Source organism: Esox lucius, chromosome 1 (assembly GCF_011004845.1).
Source record: "Esox lucius isolate fEsoLuc1 chromosome 1, fEsoLuc1.pri, whole genome shotgun sequence".
NCBI classification, from domain to species: Eukaryota; Metazoa; Chordata; class Actinopteri; order Esociformes; family Esocidae; genus Esox; species Esox lucius.
In genome coordinates this window covers 23,870,310-23,897,849 of record NC_047569.1, presented here as the reverse complement: position 1 = coordinate 23,897,849, position 27,540 = coordinate 23,870,310, and the positions used below count along the sequence as shown (strand labels likewise).

At 41.0% G+C, this 27,540-nt stretch overlaps 1 protein-coding gene and 1 long non-coding RNA gene across 6 annotated transcripts in view; both read right to left on the bottom strand.

Annotated features, from left to right (window-relative positions):
* Nucleotides 1-1,859: 1,859 nt before the first annotated feature.
* LOC109616229 lies at nt 1,860-14,970 on the bottom strand. Of its 3 annotated transcripts, XR_004574809.1 has the most exons (5): nt 14,932-14,965; nt 6,887-6,993; nt 6,548-6,609; nt 3,862-4,212; nt 1,860-3,509 (listed from the first exon to the last, which is right to left on the bottom strand). It is a non-coding gene; the product is annotated as an uncharacterized LOC109616229 (long non-coding RNA). The 3 variants fall into 3 exon arrangements; XR_004574811.1 differs by lacking the exon at nt 6,887-6,993 and having other exon boundaries at nt 14,932-14,970; XR_002197348.2 differs by lacking the exon at nt 14,932-14,965 and having other exon boundaries at nt 1,861-3,509; nt 6,887-7,858.
* A 4,454-nt stretch (nt 14,971-19,424) lies between these two features.
* LOC105024030 (alpha-2-macroglobulin) overlaps nt 19,425-27,540 on the bottom strand; it is a 40,339-nt gene continuing 32,223 nt past the window's right edge. For 2 of the 3 annotated variants that reach the window (XM_010893661.3, XM_020050743.1), the window contains 11 exons: nt 23,054-23,129; nt 22,625-22,781; nt 22,467-22,541; nt 21,983-22,145; nt 21,589-21,779; nt 21,155-21,370; nt 20,891-21,015; nt 20,611-20,701; nt 20,403-20,471; nt 20,014-20,119; nt 19,589-19,908 (listed from right to left, as the gene is read on the bottom strand). In XM_010893661.3, the coding sequence (XP_010891963.2) occupies nt 19,868-19,908; nt 20,014-20,119; nt 20,403-20,471; nt 20,611-20,701; nt 20,891-21,015; nt 21,155-21,370; nt 21,589-21,779; nt 21,983-22,145; nt 22,467-22,541; nt 22,625-22,781; nt 23,054-23,129 (1,310 nt within the window). In that variant the 3' untranslated portion in view covers nt 19,589-19,867. Of the gene's footprint in view, nt 19,514-19,588; nt 19,909-20,013; nt 20,120-20,402; nt 20,472-20,610; nt 20,702-20,890; nt 21,016-21,154; nt 21,371-21,588; nt 21,780-21,982; nt 22,146-22,466; nt 22,542-22,624; nt 22,782-23,053; nt 23,130-27,540 lie in introns of those variants that run through there. The other variant, XM_020050738.1, reaches the window with a different exon arrangement.

The following is a 27,540-nucleotide window of genomic DNA, read 5'->3' as shown; positions in this document are numbered from 1 at the left end:
ATGGGTCAGAAGTTTACATACACTCAATTAGTATTTGGTAGCATTGCCTTTGCATTGTTTAACTTGGGTCAAACGTTTTAGGTTGCCTTCCATAAGCTTCCCACAATGATTTGGGTGAATTGTGGCCCATTCCTCATGACAAAACTGGTTTAACCAAGTCAGGTTTGTATGCCTCCTTGCTCACACACACTTTATCCATTTTGTCCACACATTTTCTATAAGATTGAGGTCAGGGCCTTGTGATGGCCACTCCAAGCCCTTGACTTTGTTGTTCTTGAGCCATTTTGCCATAGCTTTAGAATTATGCTTGGGGACATTGTTCATTTGGAAGACCCATTTGTGACCAAGCTTTAACTTCCTGACTGATGTCTTGAGATGTTTCTTCAATATATCCTCATAATGTTCCTTCCTCATGATGACATCTATTTTGTGAAGTGCACTAGTCCCTCCTGTAGCAAAGCACCCCGACAACATGATGCTGCCACCTCCATGCTTCATGGTTGGGATGGTGTTCTTCGGCTTGCAAGCCTCCCCTTTTCCTCCAAACATAACAATGGTCATTATAGCAAAACAGTTAAATTTTTGTTCCATCAGACCAGAGGACATTTCTCCAAAAAGTACCATCCTTGTCGCCATGTGCAGTTGCAAACCGCAATCTGGCTTTTTCATGGCAGTTTTGGAGCAGTAGCGTCTTCCTTGCTTAGCAGCCTTTCAGGTTACGTTGATTTAGGACTCGTTTTACTGTGGGTATAGAAAGTTTTGTACTTACATCTTCACAAGGTCCTTTGCTGTTGTTCTGGGATTGATTAGCATTTTTCACAGTCTTAGCTGATTTCTTTAGATTTTCCCATGATGTCAAGCAAAGAGGCACTGAGTTTGAAGGCAGCCCTTGAAATACATCCACAAGTACACCTCCAGTCGACTCAAATTATGTCTATCAGAATCTTCTAAGGATATCATTTTCTAGAATTTTCCAAGCTGTTTAACAGCACAGTCAACTTGTTGCATGTAAACTTCTGACACACTGGATTTGTGATACAGTGAATTATAAATGAAATACTCTGTCTGTAAACAACTGTAGGAAAAATTACTTATGTCATGTACAAAGTGGATGTCCTAATCCACTTGACAAAACTATAGTTTGTTGAAAATTTTGTTTTAATGACCTCAACCTAAGTGTATGTAAACTTTTGACTTCAACTGTATGTATTCAAAAAATATACAACACCGGGCCTTTGGATGCACAGTCTCAAACTATTGAATATCTTACCTCTGGTACTTGTACAAATGCTAGTTTACCATGTATTAACACTACCTGTGTGAAGCTAGCCATAATACTTAAAAAAGTATGCCATGAAGTATGTTGCACATTCATACAAACAAAAGATTATTACCATACTGTATGAAATGCTAAAAAGTTTCAGAGGGTCATTGTATAAAAATGCTATCAAACAATTAAAATATTAATAGCAATTAACAACATGATCTTCTGTAGTTAAGTGCATATAACTGCATTTTTAGAATGTGCAAACAGTTTGCCCCCAATAAACAAAGTTCTATTCTAAAACTAATGTATTATGTTAAAGATATGCAGCTCCGGAACAAAATTAAGAGATCACTGCACCATTTTCTTTCCTTTCCAAAAAAGTTGAAAAGGAATGTTTTGAGTGAGGAACAGAAGCATTCAATTTGCAGTGGTCTCTTAATTTTAACCCTTCTGTTCCTCACTCAAAACCTTCCTTTGACCTTTTTGGAAACGAAAGAGAAAAGTGCAGTGGTCTCTTATTGTTTTCCGGAGCTGTATTGAGTTTGTAAGGCAAAGAAAAACACAAAAACAATCTATATCAGAATTATTAAAGCATTTATTTAGAACAAACAAAAGTTTACTATAAAGCATTTCATGCGTCCAATGATAAGGTAGGCCTAGTTCCTCTGAGCAGTGTTCTTTAAGTTTAAACACACATGCACACTTGCACTCACTCTTTCTCAGTTTCTGGTCATTATCTAGAGGCCAAAAGCATTGGTGCCCGCCAAGCACAGAGCTAATAATGACAATAAACATAAGACATTTTCAATATTGTTAGTAAAGATTTAGTAGTCCATGTGTCACTTGTTCTTCTATTGAAATAAAATGTTAGCTAACAAGCTATCCCATATTCAATGCTCCAAACATCCAGTAACATATTTTGGTTATTTGACATTTCAAATGCTTATTTTAGGAGTTATGTAGTGTTATTTTTGACATGCAAAAAAACCCAAATGCCATTCTGGTACATATCTGTTGTACCTCTGCCACTACAGAATCTTTGGTTGTGGATAGAGTGGATACCCCTTTCTCTATACTTCCTCAATCTAACTGCAAGTGAAGTAATAAAGCTGATGGATGCAAAAATTATTATCCTCCCAAAAAACATAAAATAACATAATTTGTTTCAGATAACTAGCAATTTGTCATGCTGTCATCTTCATACTCCTAATTTATAGGATTTTTGTGGTTGTTGTTGATGGTCGTGTTGAGACCCAGTCTGTTCAAGCAACACACAAGTAGAGAGAGGCTATTGTAATTAGTTGCTTTTGCTTGGGGTAACTAAGGAGCATCAGGGATATTTGGCTTGCTTGATTCATTTTTAATCAATGATCTGTTCAGAAGCTACATCTCGCTACTGTTCTGCACTGTTAGCCCTGACTGTGGAATGCATCAGTGGTCAGTAGACAGACAAGAAAAAGAACATGGAGTTGTATTTTACAATTGGATGGTGCTGAAAAAAGGTGATAACCATCACATTTTCAGCTAAAAATGTGTCATGTTTTTAACTGCTAAGTTGATAGTGCAGTAAATTTACTTCAAATGCTGACATTGACTTTTCTCTTAACATTTCCTAGCGACTTTATAAATCTAGCCACACACCTTGTTTGGGGAGAGCATTGTATTGTGGAATTTGCAAATATCAGAGGTTGTTTGCTGATTTATTATAACTACAAAATGCTAAAAATTTCCAAACATATATTGTTGTCTTATTTCAGGAATTTGTATTTTTGGTGGATTACCCCTTCAAGACTGTTTACCTAAATACAATTCTAAACAAGAATGTGTTTGGACTGCAATGTAGGGACTTTTATACAATTAAATGTAACTTAATAATAATTTTTGTGCTAAATTTGTTAATTTAATTTGTTACTAATTTCCTGTTGCTATTGGATTGATTGAAGTGTCAAAAGTTGTCAGTTGTTAGCATGAGGCATTCAAATTGCGACATTTACAGAAATGTAAGGAATATAAAATAATTCAAAATATCAAAGGTTTTATTTTGAATTGAAGAAAGGCTTAGATATTTCAATTTCATATTGTCATACCATGAAGTGTGCGGTCATTTAGACAAACATCAGCTTGTGAGAATAGGTTGTTCAGGAGAAGATCTTCGAAAGTGACATGCATAGGAACATAGGCCACAGCAGGGGGGGATCTTGGTGCAATATTAACCCCATCGTAGAGCAAGCTTTGATGTTTTCTGGGGGAGGGAAAGTAACGTTGTTCACTAACATGTACAATATCATTCATTTGATAAAAATTAAGAATGAAATTCATATCTTTAGGAGTAGGCCTAATCTGTGTTCTTGTTATTTCATTGATGTTTGGTTCAAAGTACTGCTACTTTGCCTGTTCAAACTGTATTTCTCTCTTGAATATACAGAGTAATGCATGCACTTTAAGCTATATTTCAGAAAAATATTTTAAATAGAGACCTTTTGAACATAACAATTTTGTCCATACCATCAAACAGTAGCTGGCATTGGGTCCAAGGGGAAATAGGTCTGTAAGTAATTTAGCATGAAGTTATCAATTAAATGATTGATACTCACGTTTTTTGTGGAGGATCTTGTAGTTTATGATAATGTTTTTGTTCTCCTTTCTTTGTCTCCGTATCAGAGTACAGTTATAACTCTTTGTTTCATTTATATGAGTTTTGGCATGGCCAATGAGAATAAGCCGACAACGACCCTTTGAAAAAACTTTAAAGATTGAGTCATTTCTCTTGGGAAAGTTTTTGTAAGAGCTACCCAACAAGGCCTTGTCCTCTGTATTGAAGAAGTCACATTGAAAGGGAGGTGATCCAGGACACGCTGGGTAGCGACATTCCAACCTGAGATTCTTCTCTTCAGTGATACAGGCAGTAAGTCTTCCAAAATCCCCTTGTTTCTCTGAATAGGTGACTGAAAGTACAAGACATAGAAATACTTCCAATATTGCTCCATTTGGTTTTTACAACAGATTTATACGGTACTAACATTAAAAGGGCATTTCATTATGTATGTTTATCAGATGTTTTTAGACCTCAACAGCAGACTAATGTTGAGATGCATACAGTCACGTGGAAGTTTACACACCTCTTGCAGTGTGCACACATTTTGCTGCCTTAAAGACCTGGTGCAGTCAATAACATGATGATATTCCTACACTAGGTTCAAATTAAGATTCATGACCTCCTTGATCTCAAACTATTCCTTAATTCACGTAAAATGTAAATTACCACTATCTGCGTCACACCCTAAATAGATCTGATTTAGAGTATGTCGATACCTTCAAGTATGTGGGCTATTGATAAAACTGTTCTCTTTCTTTTCAGACCCACATCAGCCACTTCCAGTCTAAAATCTAATTCATAATTAGTTTCCTGTATTGCAACAAAGCCCCATTCACCAACCCTGCAGTATAAACTATTGTAAAAAGAACTGTCCAACCAGTCCTGGGCTTTGGCAGTATAATTTACAGACTCGCATCTAATACTTACCTCAAACTGCATAGTTTACCACAGTGCCAAATGCTTTGTCACCAATGCTTTTCAGGTCTATGCTGCCAATGACTGGAACAAATGTGTTACCTCATATGGTGTAATTTGTTAGTGAAATTTATCTTTGCTCATTTCATTGTACATACTGTTTTTGCCAGAACACATAAGCAGAGTGAGTGAGTGAGTGACTGGCTGGCTAGCTGACTGACTGACTGACCCTTGTTAAACTGACCCTTTTTTAAGGATAGACAAAAACTTTGCTGGCTACAACCTTAAGTAGCTACATTATAATAAGCTTAAAATAAAACTGTTTACAGCTATATTGCGACTATTTCTGGTGGATTTTCGAAGTACGCATCCGTGCATGCTTTTTATGGTCATTTAGATCATAACCCCTTGTGTAGTAAAGGAGGATGGGTTTCCACGATTCTCTCGTCTTTTCATTTATCGTCAGTTATCGTCCGCTATATTGAATGTTATTTTATCAAATTAATGTTGTTGTACCATGAAATGAAATAGTTTTGGCAGTGTAAAGTTCATATTCAGTCTTGATAGCAATTGCTCAATTGTTATGACTATTCTAAGTAGTAAGTTAGTAGATAGTAGCAAGCCTATTACTGGCTAATAAGCTGTTACAACAGCCAGTGGCAAAAGTTCATAGATGATATTTGTGGTGGAGGTAAACTTAATAAGAAATGTTAGTTAGTTTAATACAATGCTTAATGGTGTCTAGCGAATTATTCAAACTTGGCGTGATGTTATTGTGTGACAAAATTATCAAATGTTGAGATGCTATACCGACAATCAGCATATGCTGTGTAGACAGCCTGTCACATAGGAGACCCTGGTTTGTATCCAGCGAGGGCAACAACGTTTATCCCTTCTAATCGTGGGCCGGCTGAACTTGGCTTGCCTGGTTCCTTTTCTTGTCATGTTGTATTTATGTCTAACCCTGTGTTGTCTTGCATTTATTTTGCCTTTGATGTCACAATCGGCTTGCCTAGTTAAACAGTTACACATGAATACAACACAAAAAACTACAAAAATAATATAAATGATAATGTGCTTTTTGCGTGAGAGGTTTGAAAAAATTGCCTGGAATTTTTATTTGTTTATTTAATTTGTTTATTTGTTAATAGACCAACATGGAGACTTCTGATGGTCTGGTGGTCCAAGCCGCTGTCTCCTGTTCATTTATACCATTGTAGTATGGATTTTAATCTGGCCCAATCTGGCTATTTCAACTCGCTCTTTCCTTTATCATTCTCTCAATCCAATAGGAAAATATAAAGAAACCTCCTATACTGTTTCTTATACTGTTTATGTTTTCCATCCCCACTTAGATGACACCTAGACAGTGCTAGTAACATTCTTGCATGATAAATTGTATGTTGCAAAGAATATATTTGTATTACGTTTTGATCATTGTAACTTAAAACAGTTGTGTAAGGTACTTAATTGTTATCCAGAGATAATTTGGGCTATAAAAGGGACTTTAAAAATGATTGCACTGGTGAATTTATTTTTACTAGTCCGCTGGCAGTCACTACAGCTGTAAAATATTTTACCAACCTTGCACACCTCATAGGGCAACATACTGTATATTCATTTTACAATTAGGAAAACATGGCAACATTAGAATCCAACATGCACCTATAGTGAGGCCATTCAATCAGCACAAATTTGATTAGAAAGATTATCCTAATATGAGGTAGTTGTGGATACACCACAGGTCTTGAGCTTTCTTGCTTACTCACCAAGAAACAAGTAGAGGAGTGTGGTGTAGAAGAGGAACATGTTCCAGATGCTCCAGTTTCGCCTTTTAGGAGAGAAAAACATGGGTGACTACAAAGCTGATTATATATATATATATAATATATATATACTAATGGTGACTGTAATTACAGGATGTGGTATATGGCCAATATACCATGGCTAAGTGCTGTTGTTGGACGTGGTACAACATATTACAGAGTGCCTGGACACTTAGCTTTGGTATATTGGCAATAAGCCACAAACCCCATGAGATGCCTTTTTAATATTATAAACCGGTTACCAATGCAATTAGAACAGTAAAATGTTACGTGATGTCATACCTGTGGTATACAGGCTCATCACCAATGTTTTCCATCAATCAGCATTCAGGATTCAAGCTACCCTGTTTATAATGCTGTCTATCTATCCTGCACTGGTGACTACAATGCTGAGGAGAGAAATGTTTGTTCATAAATTATCCCATCGCAAAACATGTAAGTTGCAAGACATTTGCTCTAAAAGAGGAAATGTATGCTATGGGCTATGTCAAAATCTTCAGAATTGTATGAAATGTATTTTATTCTCTCCACCCAATGACAAAATATATAATGTTGTAGTATATTTGCAGTAATGATTTTACTCTGCCCTATTGCAAAATGTGTTAACCTGTGTGTAATGTGTTGTGCAGAAACATTTTCTTCACACTCCATAGACAAATATATACATTTTCAGGAAATGTACTTCCAGTCCAAATACTGAACTTGAGAACAGAAGCTGATTTGGAGCCTGGTACGAAACATCATGCTTCGATACAGACCAATATCCAATGTTAAGGGGATCAGTAGTGCTTAGCTCGGGTTTGTGTTGTCCTCGATTATTATTGCAAACTTTCACCGGGAATTGCTTCTGATAGATGTTATGGATGTGTAAGAGTTGGGCAACAATGCTATACTGAGCCATCTTAACTATCCACTGTCGGACCTTGTGGTTATATGTGGTGCTGTCCCTACACCAGGTTGTGATATAGCCAGTCGACAATGATCTCCATTGTTTTGTTGAAGTTGAGGGAGTGGTAGTTGTCCTGGCTGTGCAATGCCTGTTCTTATATCCTCCCTGTGCGCTGAATCATTTGGTATCCCTGTCAATACGCTCAACAGGTGATTGAGTACCTCCGCAACAATGACATAAAACTACTACTGTATCCAACATCGTTTTCTGAATTTAAGCTATTGGTTGAAATGTCATATATCATTCTACACTTAACACAGAATTTGGTCTAATATTTATGATTGAACATTGAACTTTCAAAACATCTGTAAAGATATTTATATTTTAAAGAATTACTTAATTAAAGCTGGGATGTAATGCAGTTAGTTACATGAAGCTCAATAAATTCTGTCATCATTCATATGGAAATAGATATCCATGACATGCATATATTACCATAGTTATATCCAACAAAACAGCATGCTGTATAATTGCCTTGAAGTGTTTCCAAGATAGGTCTTGAATCAACAGGTTTCATGCAAATCCTAGCTTTTGTATCTTACCGTTGTCACTGTTGACTGTATTTCAGGGATGTCTTTGATGTTGGATGAGGTTATAGCTTCAGCAGTGTAGTATACACAAAATATATGACAATGTACTGTAAGAGCCTAGAAAAGAGCTCTGTTGTGGGCTGGGCATGAGGAGAGGGTGGGGGCTGGGGGGGGGTTAAAGAGCTACTATCCAGTAAAGGGTGTTTCTGTTACACCTTATCTGAGCGAGTAACAGGAAATATTAAATTATACTGCCACTTAAAGTGGAGTGTCTTTCTGGATATCAGATCAACGTGAACATTTGTCACCCATTAATACAGTCTTTTTTTCCCACATTGATGATGAGTTCTGTTGCTTTCTGTAGCACACTCAGGATCATCATTTTATCATATTTTTGTAAACAACAAGGCAATGTATTATTAGATTTTTCTGTGGATCTGTATGTATCATATTGGTTCTGTTAATCTGAAATTGATTTGTGAAATGTTTACAACTGCTTGCCAAGACCACATCTTTCCATGCCTTGTCCCATCAGTAATTCAATAAATTAGTCAGCAGTGCATTAGGAGATGTTCATAATGGAGATTCTAGCCACGCCTTATTATGGCAATGTTAAGGATAGGACACATTCCCTTTTAGGTATTTTAACCTGGATCCCATTCCATAATGAGGAATACGAAAAGTAGGCCAAAGATTTAAAGACAGGGAATAAAAAAAGCTGAGAAAAAAACCTTAGAGTGAAATAAAAACATGAACACACACACACACACACCTTAGTACTATTTACAAAAGCCATCCACTAAAAAGCTCTTGGGGACCGAACAAATAAAAAGATATAGCTGCATATAGCTGAGCATTTAATCAGATTTTCTGGAAATGCACCCCTGACTGGCCAAATGGTGCCACACACTGCGCATGTCCTTACCTTGTCATACCAATGATGCATACCAAATTTGGTGAGAATCGGACAAACGGTTCAGATATGCTTTCATTTCCTGTGAAATTGTAGGACTCAGGACGTTGTTGAAATATGACATCTGCTGTGTTTGAAATGTCTAATATTATTATTGATGGGCAGTATCCACAGATGTTATTTTAGAAGTTTCTTGGAAATGGGACGAACAGCATAGGACTACTTCTCAAAGGTTGTTTTTTCCGAAATTTCTAAATAGTGGAAAATATAATTAGGTGGAGATGAAAATGGCCTTTTGGAAAGTTGTACAGCACCTGTTTCCACATTATACTCTACCAGTTTTATATCTGTTCCACAATTGGGTTTATTTCATCATGCACTTCCCTTCTTCCCTTCTTACCCTGACATGCCCACTGCTCTGGAATAGGGAAATCTGGACTCATTAGACCGCATGACCTTTCTCCATTGCTGTCACGTCCAATCTTGACAGTTCAAAGTTGACGGTTTCTGCACTATTCTTCCAGGTTTTAATAATGCATTTGAAAGTTCTTAACCCAATTCCAGTAATTTCAGCAATCTCGTTAGATGTTTTCTTTGCTTAATGCATGCCAATAATTCCAACTTTCTGAAACACAGTAACATCTTTTCCATGACCACAGGATACGTCTTCCGACATTGCTGTTTAAGAAATTAGAAGCTACTCACGGCATAAGTTAGGGTAAAAATTATTGTAACCAGCTGAAACATGTTAATCATTGCAGTAATTATTCAATCATAGGATCTTAAGTATCTCTTAATTTATTTTGGTCAGGCAGTGTAGACTGTTGGAATTTTGGGTGAGATGAAATAGCAGTATGTAGGCACTCAGAAGTCAAAACTCCTGGACCTGGTTTTGCATTTGAGACATTGAGACCTACTTGAAATAGACAAAGTGCCTGCATAACTTAAAGAGGATGCAATGACATCAGTAGTAGAGCTATATGTGTCTAATATTATTGCATCCCGAAAGGTTAATGAGCTGATGACACTGCTGCACATTAACAAAATCAATAGGCAACTGATTGGCTATGCTAAAGGAGCATTACTATTGAAGTAATTGTTCGAGAAGGATTAGTTTGTGTTCGGTCCCTTACTAAAGCCTATACACACCGATTAGCCATAACATTATGACCACTGACAGGTGAAGTGAATAACACTGATCTGATTTCACTATCATGGCACCTGTCAGTGGGTGGGATATATTATGAAGCAACTAAACAATCTGGCCTCAAAGTGAATGTGTTAGAAGCAGGAAAAATGGGCATGCGTAAGGATCTGAGCAACACTGACAAGGGCCAAATTTCCAAAACTTCAGCCCATGTGGGGTGTTCCCGGTCTGCAGTGGTCAATACCTACCAAAGTGGTCAAAGGAAAGAAAAGTGGTGACTCGATTACAGGGTCATGGGCGGCCAAGGTTCATTGATGCACATGGGGAGTGAAGGCTGGCCCATGTGTTCCAACCCAAGTGATGAGCTACAGTAGCTCAAATTGCTGAAAAAGTTCATGCTGGTACTGATAGAAAGGTGTCAGAACACACAGGGTGCCCAGGCTGACCCCTATCCACTGCTGAAAGCGCCTACAATGGGCATGTGAGGATCAGAACTGGACCATCAAGCAATGGAAAAAGGTGGCCTGGTCTGACGAATCACATTGTCTTTTACATCACATGTATGGACAGGAGCGTGTGCATCGCTTACCTGAAGAACACATGCACTATGGGAAGGAGTGTGATGCTTTGGGAAATGTTCTGCTGGGAAACCTTGGGTCCTGCCATTCATGTGGATGTTACTTTGGCACGTACCACCTACCTAAGCATTGTTGCAGACCATGTGCAACCTTTCATGGCAACGATATTCCCTGATGGCTTTGGCCTCATTCAGCAGAATAATGCGTCCTGTCACAAAGCAAAAATGGTTCAGGAATGGTTTGAGGAACACAACAAGTTTAAGGTGTTGACTTGGCCTCCAAGTTCCCCAGATCTCAGTCAAATTGAGCATCATTGGGATGTGCTGGACAAACAAGTCCAATCCATGGAGGCCCCACCTTGCAACTTACAGGACTTAAAGGATCTACTGGTAACGACTTAGTGCCAGAAACCATAGCACACCTTCAGAGGTCTAGTGTAGTCCATGCATTGACAGGTCAGGGATGTTTTGGCGGCAAAAGGGAGCTGTACACAATATTAGGCAGGTGTTCATAATTTGATGGCTGATCGATGTATAAGTAGACCAAAAGCCTAAATGTTTATCAAGTTTACGGTTGACCATGCCGATTCAATGCTGACATTTATATTGCCTTATTTGTTTGGGTTGAGTATTTTGTTTTTCTCTCCGGTTTTAACATGTGGTTGAATATGGATGATGGAAAATTACAAGCAATTTATGCATGTTCCTAAAATAAATTAGGCCAATAGATAAACTAATGTTTGAGCAGACTTGAGAAATTGACTGTTGCAAGGTAGGGGTAACTACAAAGTTAGGTGAAGTAGCAGTATTAGCCACTCTAGAGTCAAAACCAGTGGGCCATAGTTTGCTTTTGTCTGACTTGATATAAATAAAGGAACAAATGCTGTATGTCTGATTATTTTGCTTGTTTTAATCCCAGATGAAGTTAAGCACACAGTGCTAAAGATAATGGTTCTTTGTGTTCTTGCAGAAATTAGAATGTGATACACACTTTGAAATACAACTGGTGACTATAGGTCAAAGGAGCTCAAAGATATGGTGATTTAAAAATCTCAAGTTTAATGATGCACTGTAGCACCCCCAAAAAATTATTGGGGAAGTGGTCATAGGCCTTTAAACTAAACAAGGATAATGTTAGTGCCCCATATGCCCCATCACTTTCTACAAAGCTGTTGGTGACAATTTGTCAGTTGGCTTAATGTCACAGACACATACTTGGTAAGCCATTAGAGGTGTAGGCATATCCCTGCGTATGAGGTGATCTTGAGGTCACAGAAATTAGTGTAAAGGCTTTATAGGTGTTTTAGCCCCTTTAAGGCCTTAAATGCCCTTTAGGTCTCATATGCCTTTTAACCCATTTACATTGTATACGCCTGATAGGTCGTAAGGCCTATTCAACGCCTTTAGACTTAAAAGCCATTTTGGTCTCATAGGCCTTCTAGGTCATTTCAGCCTTCTAAGCCTTATACGCGGTTTTACATACCAATGTGAACGTATTGTTATGAAATTCCAACTTTTTTTATAATTATATATGTACATTGCCAAAAGATGCTTCTGTTGAAGTTTTGGCAAAAATCCAACCAATGGCCTAGGACTAATTCATTTTAGTTTTGTTGTAATATATTCAAAGTTCACGGAAACTCAGAAGATGGAGCTCATAGATGCGAGAGGCAAAATTGTTTGGCTCAATATGCAGCACCATTTGAGATGAGTTTGGTGATTTCAGCTCTAATGGCTATTTTCCACTGCATGCTACCGGCTCGACTCTACTCGCCTCACCTCTACCCACTTTGGGAGCATTTCCACTGCATGGTGCCAGTAAAAATAATCCGGATTAAAAAAAGTTAACAAAATCTGGATAACATGGTCACAGACCCTGTTTGAAAAACTGTGAAAATGTAGAATAGAATTATCGCCCTGCAGTATAAAAGACAACGTAACTGCAATGTTCTAATAGATTAAGTGTATACACCTTATAACTCAACACCAACACATTTAAAACAACCTACATAACCCCTCCATCTCGATTAAAAGGCATGTGTGACCAGTAACTTTGGTCTTAATACATTGCAGACTGCAAAAGTTAGAAAGATTGGTAGGCTGCTTCTGTTTGGCTTGACATTATTATTTTGACCAGTGCAATTTATGCCAGATAGCCTATAGAAAATCCCTGGTGGAAAAAGAAGAGGTCCTTTTGTAGGCTACAAAAACATTGCGTAATTGTGGGTCTCTCACAGGGATAACGAGTTGATTTCAAAGCCAGTATATAGGTCCAAACCAAGAGGAGTTTTGGGGAAATACGATGGCTCAAATTACGAGTCTCGTCCTATGCACTGGCACTGAAATTAACCCATTTCAATACAAGGACTCCTGGGACAGACATGCAAAGTCGCGCCGTTCTCGTATCAAACAATGGACGGCTAAAAAGCAGAACTGCTTGTTTTGCTTTGCTACACGCTTTGAGTCACTCTTGTCCAATCAGAAGTCATCTTTTGGTACCGCCTCAGCTTACTTGGAATCTTGACGAAGCAGGCACTCAAAAAAAGTATCTGGCACCAGATACTATCCCAATATTTGGCCAGTGGAAAAGCAAAAAAGGCGAGCTGGGTCAAACCGGTACCATGCAGTGGAAAAGCTCCCAAAGCGGGTAGAGTCGAGGCGAGCCGGTACCATGCAGTGGAAAAGGGCCATAAGGAGCACAGAGATATCACTATTTGAAAACCTCAAGTTTGACCATACACTGTGGCACCCCCAATGGCCAATTGGCGCCTCACTCTGCACGTATCGTAAGCTTATCATACCAATGATGTGTAAAAATATGGTGAGAATCAGATATATGTTTGTGGAGATATGCTTTCATTTCCTGTAGCTGTAGGAGGCAGGAGGTTGTTGACATATGACATCTGTTGTGTTTGAAATATATTTTTTTTAAATATAAATGCAAAGAAGAAAGAGTGCTGCTTTGGCGTCAGGTGTAGTAGGAGCTCCATGAAGAAGGAATGTGAGCTGCAACGTATTGGTGCTTTTTAAATGCCAAAATATTCTATTAAAAGCATTTTTAATATAATCAGCGAAGAGTGCCGTGGACATTGTATGCATCTATTGTTATAAAATATATATATATATATATATATATATACACACACATATTGATAAGGAGCATCCACAGATGCTATATGTGATGTTTCGTGGAAATTGGACGAACGGCCTAGGACTGGTTTGTTTTAGTTTCAATTTAATCTATTCAAAGTCCCGGGAAACTACGATGAGGCAGCTCATAGGTGCAAGAGGCAATTTTGTTTGGCTCAACACAAAGCACAATTTGAGATGTGTTTGGTGACTTCAGCTCTACAGAGAACAGAGAAATTACTATTTGAAAATCTCAAATTTGACAATACATTGTAGCTCCCTTCAATGGCCAATTTCGTCCATATGTTTACTGGTTGTTGGGGGCCTATAGGAGCAGAGATGGGGACAAGTCACACATGGTCAAGTCCAAGCAAGTCTCAAGTCTTCACCATCAAGTCTCGAGTCAAGTCTCAAGTCACAGTTCAGATAAATCAAGCAATTCAAGTCAAGTCAAGGGTTCACCCTAAGCAAGTCAAGTCAAGTCCTTATAAGTTTCAAGTCAAGTCACAGTACTAAAGAGATGAACACACACACACACTGTCCTCTGTTTCTGACGTGCGCTCGGTGCGAAGCTCGATTTCAAAATCAAATATTTTTCTCCTCCGCGGTACAATTCTTTGGGGGGACGAAGCGGAGGGATCTTTAATCAGCCTGAAGGGGTTGTATTCGCTATAACAACCACCTCGCTATACCTTATCCTGCTTATTACATGGCTACCTACCAAATAATTCAATAATTTGACACAAAATAATGATTTCAAAAGGAATGTATTGATTTAAAAAAGATTGTATTGCTTCCTCTAAAGACATTATAGCCCACGTGTAATAATATACATGCCCGCTCATTCTAAGATGCCCACCAACATTGAAATTCAGGCTATGCCACTGTTATAGTCAAATTCCCTTACATCTATTTACCAGACGTATTCAGTAATGATAATGTTCACATTTCTAACAAGAAAAAAAAATACATAATATGCAACCAAGGCCAAATTATGACAAACAAAAGATTAATTCATTACATTAGTAACTTAATCGTTATAGATCAAAGTGAAACTGAATATAAAGAGATTACTTTCTTACCTTTCCTTGTGGTTCTTAAAATGACGAATGAAATTTGACGTTGTTGCATATTTTGCATCTGGCAAATCTTTTTTTATTCACACAGTCCAGTTCAAAGTGCTTGTATCCAAACGATACTATTTGTGGAGCTCGACTAACGTTACTGTCTGCCATGTTTGGCGCGGTTTGAATTGTGCAGCGTTAAAGGCACATACGCTGATTAGTGGTGCTGATGTCACATGTAAAATAATTGTATTGCTGTTTGTTTATTATAAGTTCAAGTCATTGTCGAGTCTTCCACTTCAAGTCAAGTCAAGTCTCAAGTAACTTGTTCTCAAGTCAAAGTCAAGTCATTTTCATACTTTAATCAAGCAAGTCACAAGTCCTGAAAATGGTGACTCGAGTCCCCCACCTCTGTATAGGAGCTTATACTGATAAGGTTTTATGGCGATCAAACATTTTTAAAGCCATTGATTAATAGCTTGAATTTCATTGTCCCGTGGCAATCACATGGTTTGCACTGCCAACTTCCTAGTTATTGCAGGACAACAACCTGATTCACTCATCCACACAGACATAATAAAGAATTGACGCCGCATCGACCGCTACTGCCTACTGGCGCTGACGAGCCGTGGGACCGCCATCTTGGACCGGTCAGCTGCTCCACTCAATGTAATCTGTTTTGGCAGGTGAAACGACGCATTTAATTAATCATGAAAAGTGACTGTTTTTATTTAAACTACACATTTACTTTGTTGAAACTCCCTTGAAAAGTCTGCAAACTTAATTAATGTAGCAATTTTCAAAACACAGTTACAAGTGCTTTTCAGAACCCAGAGGGAAAGGGATCAGGGCTAAGACAATAACAAGGACATAATGTAAAGATAAACTTCATTATACACAAGCTCACAAACTTAGTGTAAGGCAAAGGAGAACAACATTTGGATTCCTGGAGACACACACCATGAGGCTAGAGTTCATGAAACACAAACAAACAGAGGTATTTACAGACCCAACAACACTTACAGCAGTATTCACATAAAATGTGACAGACCACTGTTTTCAGGCAGTTTTAAGCCATTGCTTTCAGATTCAGTGTTAATCTTGTCAGAATGATGACAGATATGACATAAAGATACTATGTGTGATGAGTAAGGTTAAAGTACAGATAAAGCTTAGAATTAGTTTTGGGATGTTGGAATTTAGGATTAAAGTCTTGAATTGTCGTGGAACCACACACATGCACACGCTCTAAAACCCCTGAAAGAGGACAGTTCTTCCTCGTGCTCCCTTTCTGCAGTTCAAGAGAGGTGAGTTTGGTAATGTGGTGCAGCCTTATTTTGAGAAACACAGACACAACCAATGACAACAAGTCAGAATGATGGTTGTCGATGCCAAACTGAGTCTCCTCAATGTGTTCCCCAAGCAGAAAAACATCCTCCATTCCAATCTCCTCCCGGACGATGTCTGTGACTGTCGACACCTTAGGAGCTGGCATTGGTGAAGCTTGGCGGATCACCCTCTCTGCAGCACTCAGCACCTTATTAAAATAATAATTTAAAAAAATACATTATAATTTATATAGTGCTTTACACAGGTGAGACACCACACCGAACCATCAGGCGGCGGAAGATGGCCTGGAAGTGCCGATGGATTGTTATTCCAGCCTCCTTATATGGAAAACAGGCACACAATACATACATTACTCACAAGACATAAAGATATTCATTAGGTATATTTTCAAAATTGTAATTAAAAGAACACCAACCCTACCTGACGCTCTGATTGAATTAAATAGGAGCTCCAAGTGATCTTGGCTGAACCTGTAGGTGAGCACATACCGCTGAACTAAATAATAAGCTTGTTTGAAAACCATTCTACTATCAGATGTTCTGTTGCCTTTATTTTAAGTGTGGTGGGTATGAGACATGAGAGGTAACTTACTTTTGTTAGGGTGAATTACACGTGAATAATACACAGGGTTGGGCAAGTTACTTGGAAATTGCAGTGAGCTAAGCTATTAGTTACTCTGTCATGAATAAAGCTTCACTACACAAAAGCTACCACCCAGTCAAATGTAGCAAGCAAAGTAACACAAAACACAAAAAAAATATATATGTAAAAAAAAAAAAAAGTTACACAAACACAGCAGTAGGCTAGTTCATTACATAGGAAGCTACTTTAAGTTGTGCTAATTTCACATGACAAGAAAAGTAGCTTGTGTGGCCAAGCTACTTGGTAAATAAAGGAGTTACTACTACTGAAAAAAGTTACTTGATTCTGAAAATAGTGAAGCTACCACCAAAATACTAAGTTACTAGCTAAGCTAGTACTGCACAACAATGATAATACCGTCTTTTATTTATATAAATATATAATTAGCTGGCCAATGTTATACCAGTAATATTTGCTTTATTTCTATAATAGCATTCTTGAGTCAGTGTTATGACTTATCAAGTCTCAGTTCGCTGGGTGAACACCGGCTGGTGCAGTAAACATAGCCTAGCTAGCTGGATACGATTTCAGTACAGTAATATCAAAGATCCTTGCTCCTTCTCAACTCTCTGGTAATATTCTAGTCACAAAATACAGCCAATAATACGGTAATGTTAAATCTTACTTGTGAAAAGTAATCCCCCGAGCCCTGCTTTCGATGGTCCGCCGATATGAGCAGGAGTATGCTCCATAGTGCTCTGGCATCGTTGCTTCTGCTGCTACGCAAATAGGAGTATGACCGGTCAAACATGGCGGCCGTATTTCTCGCGCCCCAGCAGCCAATGCGGCGTCTACTCTTTATTATGTCTATGCATCCACAGACCAAGTTTGCAAAGTGACTTTCTGGTATAGCGCCTCCACATGGCTGATTAGTGAAAACATTGCACGCCTCCTCTACTCCTCCTTCCAACTATGGATACCAAGTTCGGTGACTATAACAGTTGCTGAGATACACCCTCACTTCTGGCCTCATCGCCATATTCGATTGGCTGTAACGGACAAATGGTTTTGCAGATCAAAAATGCATCGGACAACTTTTGTTAGGATTGGTCTGAAGATAATTACTTCAGACCTGTAATTACTGTAATTACTTTATAACTTTTGGTTGTGAAGAATTGGTGCTCAGAGAAAGAAACAAAATGATCTGTTCAAAACATTCATGTCATTTACAAACTGTTATTATTTAATGTAAATAACATATTAAACCTTACCCGACTACATCAACAACTTTTCTTTGATAGTCCACTTACAATTGTGCTCCAAAGTTTGCATACCCTTGGGGAACTGATTATATATGTACTATTTTTAAAGAAAACATGAATGAGCAGGCAAAACACGTGTCTTTTATTTCTTATGGGATTCACATTTAACTGTAGGTCATAAAAGAATGGCACTATCATAAAACAAAACATAGCAACGAAGAAAGAAAATGAACTGACCCCTATTCAAAAGTCTGTATACCCTTAGATCTTAATACTGTGCCCCTTTCAGCATCAATGTAAAGTGTGCAGTGTGCAGTCTTTTGTAATAGTTGTCTATAAGGCCACAAATTCTTGCAGGTGGAATAGCTGCCCATTCGTTTTGAGAAAAAATGCCTCCAGGTCTTGCAAAGTCTTTGGTCGTCTTGCATGAACTGCACTTTTGATATCTCCCCAGAGTGGCAGCTTTCGTGCAGAAGAATGCAAATTGTCTGCCAGTATTTTCTGATAACATGCTGCATTCATCTTGCCATAGATTTCCTCAAGATTACCCATGCCTTTAGAGCTCACAATCTCCAAAACATCAGTGAGCCACCACCTTGCTTCACAGTGGGGATGGTATTCTGCTCACTATAGGCCTTGTTGACCCCTCTCCAAACTTAGCGCTTATGGTTCTGACCATAAAGCTCTATTTTGGTCTCATCACTCCAAATTACAGTGTACTTAGTGGGCATTTTGTAACTGGGCTTTTTTGTAGCATTGGCGCAGCAAAGGCTTCTTTCTGGCAACCGTGCAGCAATTTTTTTCAAGTAATGTCATATTGTGCTCTGAAACAACCACACCGCCTTTTTCCAGAGCAGCCTGCATTTCTCCTGAGGTTACCTACGGGTTTTTCTTTGTATCCTGAAAAATTTTTCTTGCAGTTTTGGCTGAAATCTTTCTTGGTCTACCTGACCTTGGCTTGGTATCAAGAGATCCCAGAATTGTCCATTTCTAAGTGATTTAACAGGACTGACTGGCATTTGCAAGGATTTTGATATCTTTTTATCTCATTTTCTATCTTTATAAAATTCCATTACCTTGTTACACAGGTCTTTTGACTGTTCTTTTCTGCTCCCCATAGCTCAGTATCTAGCTTGCTCAGTGCATCTACGTGGGAGCAAACAAATGTATTGACTATTTATACACAGACACTAATTGCAATTTAAAAAGCCACAGGTGTGGGAAATTCACCTTTAATTCACCTTTAACATTCTTCTTTTGACATGTTTTGCCATGCTGCAGTATAGGCTTCAACCTTTGTTTTTTTGTTACAAAAGGAACATGACAATATTAATATTTCTACTATATAAAATTGTGAGAGTAGAATTTACTCTAAAAAGAGTTTCTCGCAATTTGCTCTCCACGACCTGTGCAAAATCCACAGAATAAGAGTTGGTTAGTGGGTCGTTACATCACCATCAGAGGAAAACTCATGATTAAGGTTATTATGAAACACTTTTATTTCAATAATAGTGCTTGAAAGATTTCAAGAGTTGCAGATGTGGCCTCTGTGAATGTAACTATCTGCTCACATCGGCAGAGGGCACAGTGATTGAATAAATACATGTAATGAATTAATGCTTCACAAACAAACCAGCATTTAGGTAAAAGGATTTTACTGTATAGAAGAATGCATTCATGTGGTGAGGCAGCAAAGAAATAAAATAATAGTATCATCACCAGTAATTCCAGATGAAAAATTCCACACAAGCCTTTAACCCCTACTTGCAAGGGAAGACATATTCTGCCTCGGCCTGGTCACCTAAATGAAACCATTAGACATGTAAGCCTCAGTAAATAAAAACAAGTTCTTAATAAAACTAAGGGAGAAAAGAACATTTCAGGGAGAGTTACTTGATAAACTTACTTGGCTGGTAGTAGTCATAGATCTTGACCACTGCTGGCTTTAGATTCTGTACTGGCAGCTCCTGGAGGATATCCAGGATGAAGATTGTATATAATTGTGGTGTTAACTGTTAGGAGAAATAAAGTGTGCATGTTAGCAGTCCCGTTTTTAAGATGGAGCCCTTTCAGGACAGACAAAAAAGTATGTGATTCGTTTTGCATCATGATCCAGAGTGCCATGTGCAAAATGTATCCCTGTGTCACATTTCTTCTGTGTATCTCTTCACTGTAGAGAAAATGAAATATCCCTTATTTTAGAGTAGAGATTTTTCTCCAGAAGTGTTTAAAATCAAATATTGAGAAAGAGTGCTGTATGTACTGTCTAAAACCAATAGGGGGTTTTAGTCTCACCTCACTCAAGTACATAAGCACATGGTCATCTTTGATATCTACACGATCCACTGTAAATGAATCTCTCAGCTGTAAAGACAAGTCATTCAAGTTATTGATAATGTATTGAACAAAACGTTCAGATTTCTGAAAGTTCACTGATTAAAGCAAGAGCTACATGGAAAAAGGTTACATGCAACAAAATAAACACACATCATCAAAAACTCACCTTACGCAAAGATTCTGGGTCTGGGACAAATCCAGACAGCATTTTCACATCCACTATAACCATATTGGTGGCTGAAAGATTTCCATAATATCTGTGAAAGCAAAGAAACCTGTGACGAATGTCACCATTTGCAAGTGCTTGTAATAATAAAACGACTGGATACACATTTAAAACAATAGAGGTTGTCTGGTGTGTTTAAAATATCTTCTATAAGACATGCCCTGAAGCAGCTGAAAGTGTCCTCAATATACTGATTCAAAGAAACACTGTGGACTCTTACTGAGCCGTGAAAAGCAACATGACTCTGGTCCTCAAAGAGTTGCTGTTGCAGTCAACCACTGGTGTCACCTGGATACTGAGTGTTGTGTTGTCAGTAGGAGTGGGGATGTTGTAGCTGAGCGCCACCTGTGAAGAGAAAGGCAGGTAAAACATCCAGTCCAAAAATGAACATTAGATAACCTGGATTGTGATAAAATAACCTTCTTAAACGTTTGAACTTCACAGTAACAACTAGGACTCGGAGGAGAGTTGTATATTCACTGACCTGCACTGATGCACAAGCATTGCCCTTCACTTTCACGCTGTATTTCCCTTTAGTGTCCTCCAGCTCCCTCTCCTGGTAGAGAAGTTTGTTGTTTTGGTTGAGTTCGAAGAGGTATGTATGCCCACCAGGAGCCTGTATTGTCACTGTGATGGCGCCCTTATTACTGAACACCTTGGTGGAGTAGAGAGCCAGGGCCTGGAGGGCCACCACTGTGTCCTACACACACAACAACGCACCATTGGAAAGTCATTTCAATATGAAATGTTTTCATGAGCAGTGCCGAGATCTTTCAGACTACTGCCATTTCTTAGGCTCAGTTTAATGGAAGTTAGCCTCCTCTTGACATGATGACAAAGGACAATAAGTGAAAAAGTCAAAGTGATAATGCCTCACTGGTAGTACCATTTCAAACCAAAATGAGGTGTTTTTTTTACCTGTGTGGAAGAGAAGCCACCATGAGAGTTCTGCTGCTTCACCAACCACCTGACTATGAGGGAAGCATAGCCCAGGTCAGCACTAGACAGAGGGGCGACATTGAGCGATGCCAGCAGAACATAGGAGCTGATTTCCACTGCTAGAGAGGCTGAGGTCTCTGAGGAGGTCTGGGTCCAGTGCAGGAGACCCTCTGAGGAGAACACACATAAATAGTTAGATACCTACACACATAGGTACTATTCATCATAGACAGAATTATATGTTCTCTGACCTCCTCATTGATATTACTTAAAAAGCTGTACAAGATGCATTTTGTCAATGTTTTTAGTTAAGAGCAACCCAAGGCGAGTTGAACTAGTATTCATGGCAACAATACAGAAGAGCATGTCTCACCCTCTTTTAAAGCGATCTTGTCCAGATGCTGCAGAAGCAGTGTCCGCATCTCCATGTCCCCTGCTAGGGTAAAGGTGTAGGCTAGCAGAGCAGTAGTGTAGGTGTTGGACAAATCACTGGTTGAGTTCCTCAGACAAGACAAGCTGCTGGTCACAACAGGATCCTGAAGAACAAAATTACAGAGCATCACATTAAGAGACAATACAAATCTAGCCTGGTCTCAGAACTGTTTAAACTGGCAAAACAAAAAAAAAGAGATCTGGGATACTTATTTAGTTTACAGGATAAGGTTAAATCTATTGTCAGTTTTAATATTACAAATTTGTAACACACTAATTCTGGGGGGGGGGGGGGGGGATCATTCACCTTTAACAATTGTAAAATCTTTAAATGACAGTTTATATATGACAGAAAATACACACTTCATACAGGAGGCACATTGTTGTAGATAGGAACTATGATTATATGAAGAGAGGCTTCTTACTGTCACTGGCGTGTTGAGCTCCAGCATTGATGCGGTGATGTAAGCTGTCAACGTGACTTCATCTGTTACCCCACCCTAGAAAACAGTCAATTAATGTCTGGTCTGGCAGGACCTACAACTCAATCTGTCTTCAATCAGTTTATTAGAAGTATAAACACCTTCATTCTGTTGTTAAAGAGCTTCCCCTTTCTGTTGAAACAGCCATGCATGCCTTGTTGACTTTCCAACCAAGACTTGGATTGCGCAATGTTTTTTGGATCAATGTAGATGAAAGACTTTGCTTTGCCAAAGGATCTCAAGACAAAAGCAGTCAGCCTGAGCAAATCATAAAACCCATATAAAGTTATTATAAACATGATTTGGAGCTTAACATTATATGCAATGACATAATCAACGTTGGAGGTTTGTATTGTTTATTGGAGGTCTGAGTCAATAGATGCCAGGAATGTAATTCTATTCTAGGGGTCACATTGACCTGTCTGTAATATTGGGGGGTCATAACCCCCCCCCCCCCCCCTATTCTAGGCACAGAATATTAGTTTCAAATATGTTTACAAGCAGAGAAAAAACACAATCCAATTACTCACCAAGTGTTCCCAGAGCCTTGTCCAAATGTACTGTATGCACCATCAGAATGTTTGTAGTTCAGCTGCCTTTGGTAACCTGTCCAAGTGGTCAAAGTTTTTTATAGTCACTCTGTGCTTCAAATGGCACTCCATTCCCTAAATAGTGCACTATGTTTGCCAGGCAACATCAGCCGTCCAACATGGACCATTTACTGACATGAAAACCCAGATTTCCAATTTGACAAAATAAGAATACTTTGCAATGTGGTCTACCCACCAAATAATTCCACAGATACAATAGACAATATACCGATCAGCCATAACAATATGATCACTGACACGTGAAGTGAATAACACTGATAATCTTTTTATCATGGCACCTGTCAGTGGGTGGGATGTATTAGGCAAGAGTGAACATTCTGTCCTGAAACTTGATGTGTTAGAAGCAGGAAAAATGGGAAAGCGTAAGGATCTGAGCGATTTTGTCAAGGGCCAAATTGTGATGGCTAGACGACTGGGTCAGAGCATCTCCAAAACTCCAGCCCTTGTGTGGGTGTTCCCAGTCTGCAGTGGTCAGTACCTATCAAAAGTGGTCCAAGGAAGGAAAAGCAGTGAACTGGCGTCAGGGTGAAAAAGTTAATGCTGCTACTGATAGAAAGATGTGAGAACACACATGCCCTGATGGCATTGACCTCTTTCAGCAGAATATTGCGCCCTGCCACAAAGCAAAAATGGTTCAGGAATGGTTTGAGAAACACAACAACGAGTTCAAGGGCTTGACTTAGCCTATAAATTCCCCAGACATCAATCCAATCGATCATCTGTGGGATGTGCTGGACCAACAGGTTTGATCCATGGAGGCCCCACCTCGCAACTGCTGCTAACGTCTTGGTGCCAGACACCACAACACACCTTCAGAGGTCTAGTGTAGTCCATGCCTCGACTGGTCAGGGCTGTTTTGGCGGCAAAACAAGGACCTACACAGTATTAGTCAGGGGGTCATAATGTTATGGCTGGTATGTATGATCATTAAGCACTATGCTTAAATTACTTTAATGTGGGTTATATTAAAGGCATTTTGACCATGTCCAACACATTTTATTTTATTTATCTTTACATGATAATAGAGCCTGTCAGTGTTAATTTTGTATCCATTACCCACCTGGCAAGAAATTCAAATAATGCTTTTGCTACAGTCCCAGCTGTATGGGGTGATAAAAACATCTGTATATGTTCACTGAAGTCTAATGATTGCAGTGATATAGTGTATCATATTATATTTTGTTTTATCCATCCATCCATCTTCTTCCGCTTATCCGGGGCCGGGTCGCGGGGGCAGCAGTCTAAGCAGGGATGCCCAGACTTCCCTCTCCCCAGACACTTCCTCTAGCTCTTCCGGGGGGACACCGAGGCGTTCCCAGGCCAGCCGGGAGACATAGTCCCTCCAGCGTGTCCTAGGTCTTCCCCGGGGTCTCCTCCCGGTGGGACGGGACCGGAACACCTTCCCAGGAAGGCGTTCCGGAGGCATCCGAAAAAGATGCCCAAGCCACCTCAGCTGACCCCTCTCGATGTGGAGGAGCAGTGGCTCTACTCTGAGCTCCTCCCGGGTGGCCGAGCTTCTCACCCTATCTCTAAGGGATCGCCCAGCCACTCTGCGGAGAAAACTCATTTTGGCCGCCTGTATCCGGGATCTTGTCCTTTCGGTCATGACCCAAAGCTCATGACCATAGGTGAGAGTAGGACCGTAGATTGACTGGTAAATCGAGAGCTTCGCCTTGCGGCTCAGCTCTTTCTTCACCACGACAGACCGATACATCGACTGCATTACTGCAGAAGCTGCACCGATCCGTCTGTCAATCTCCCGTTCCATCCTTCCCTCACTCGTGAACAAGACCCCTAGATACTTAAACTCCTCCACTTGAGGCAGGCACTCTCCACCAACCTGAAGTGGGCAAGCCACCCTTTTCCGACTGTGGACCATGGCCTCGGATTTGGAGGTACTGATTTTCATCCCAACCGCTTCACACTCGGCTGCAAACCGTCCCAGTGCATGCTGAAGGTCCTGGTTAGAAGGGGCCAACACGACAACATCATCTGCAAAGAGCAGAGACGAAATTGTGTGGTCCCCAAACCTGACACCCTCCGGCCCCTGGCTGCGCCTAGAAATTCTGTCCATAAAAATTACAAACAGAACCGGTGACAAAGGGCAGCCCTGCCGGAGTCCAACATGCACTGGGAACAAGTCTGACTTACTGCCGGCAATGCGGACCAAGCTCCTGCTTCGGTTGTATAGGGACCTGACAGCCCTTAGCAAAGGACCCAGGACCCCATATTCCCCAAGCACCCTCCACAAGATGCCGCGAGGGACACAGTCGAATGCCTTCTCCAAATCCACAAAACACATGTGGATTGGTTGGGCAAACTCCCATGAACCCTCCAACACCCCGTAGAGGGTATAGAGCTGGTCCAGTGTTCCACGGCCCGGACGAAAACCACACTGTTCCTCCTGAATCCGAGGTTCTACTATCGGCCGTATTCTCCTCTCCAGAACCCTGGCATAGACTTTCCCGGGCAGGCTGAGAAGTGTGATCCCCCTATAGTTGGAACACACCCTCCGGTCCCCCTTCTTAAAAAGAGGGACCACCACCCCGGTCTGCCATCCCAGAGGCACTGTCCCCGACCGCCACGCGATGTTGCACAGGCGTGTCAACCAAGACAGCCCCACAACATCCAGAGACTTGAGGTACTCAGGGCGGATCTCATCCACCCCCGGTGCCTTGCCACCGAGGAGTTTCTTGACCACCTCTGTGACTTCAGCCCGGGTGATGGACGAGCCCACCTCTGAGCCCTCATCCTCTGCTTCCTCAATGGAAGACATGTCAGCGGGATTGAGGAGATCCTCGAAGTACTCCTTCCACCGCCCGACGACATCCTCAGTTGAGGTCAACAGCTGCCCACCTCTACTGTAAACAGCGTTGGTAGGGCACTGTTTCCCTCTCCTGAGGCGCCGGATGGTTTGCCAGAATCTCTTCAAGGCCAGCCGATAGTCCTTCTCCATGTCCTCACCAAACTCCTCCCAGGCCCGAGTTTTTGCCTCCACAACCACCCGGGCTGCAGCCCGCTTGGCCTGTCGGTACCCGTCAGCTGCCTCAGGAGTCCCACAAGCCAACCAGGCCTGATAGGACTCCTTCTTCAGCTTGACGGCATCCCTTACTTCCGGTGTCCACCACCGGGTTCGGGGATTGCCGCCTCGACAGGCACCGGAGACCTTACGGCCACAGCTCCGAGCGGCCGCTTCGACAATGGCGGTGGAGAACATGGTCCACTCGGACTCAATATCTCCAACCTCCTTCGGGATCCAGTCAAAGCTCTGCCGGAGGTGGGAGTTAAAGATCTCTCTGACAGGAGACTCGGCCAGACGTTCCCAGCAGACCCTTACAGTACGCTTGGGCCTGCCGAGTCTGTCCAGCTTCCTCCCCCGCCATCGGATCCAACTCACCACCAGGTGGTGATCAGTTGACAGCTCCGCCCCTCTCTTCACCCGAGTGTCCAAGACATACGGCCGCAGGTCAGATGAGACGACAACAAAGTCGATCATCGACCTGCGGCCTAGGGTGTCCTGGTGCCACGTGCACTGATGGACACCCTTATGTTTGAACATGGTGTTCATTATGGACAAACTGTGACTAGCACAGAAGTCCAATAACTGAACACCACTCGGGTTCAGATCAGGGGGGCCGTTCCTCCCAATCACGCCCCTCCAGGTGTCACTGTCGTTGCCCACGTGGGCGTTGAAGTCCCCCAGTAGAACAATAGAGTCCCCAGTCGGAGCACTTTCCAGCACCCCTCCCAGAGACTCCAAGAAGGTCGGGTACTCTGCACTGCCGTTCGGCCCGTAGGCACAAACAACAGTGAGAGACCTATCCCCGACCCGTAGGCGCAGGGAAACGACCCTCTCGTTCACCGGGGTAAACTCCAACACATGGCGGCAGAGCTGGGGAGCTATGAGCAAACCCACACCAGCCCGCCGCCTCTCACCATGGGCAACTCCAGAGTGGTGAAGAGTCCATCCTCTCTCAAGGAGTGTGGTTCCAGAGCCCAAGCCGTGCGTAGAGGTGATCCCGACTACCTCTAATCGGAACCTCTCAACCTCACGCACTAACTCAGGCTCCTTCCCCGCCAGCGAGGTGACATTCCACGTCCCTAGAGCCAGTTTCCGTGTCCAGAGATCGGGTTGTCTAGGCCCCTGCCTTCGACTGCCGCCCGATCCTCTTTGCACCGGCCCCTTATGGTCCCTCCTGTGGGTGGTGAGCCCACGGGAGGGCGGCCCCACGTCACCCGTTCGGGCTGAGCCCGGCCGGGCCCCATGGGGGAAGGCCCGGCCACCAGGCGCTCGCATTCGAGCCCCAACCCCGGGCCTGGCTCCGGGGTGGGGCCCCGGCTGCGCCATACCGGGCGACGTCACGGTACTCAAAATTGAATTCTTCATTAAGGGGTTTTGAACCGCT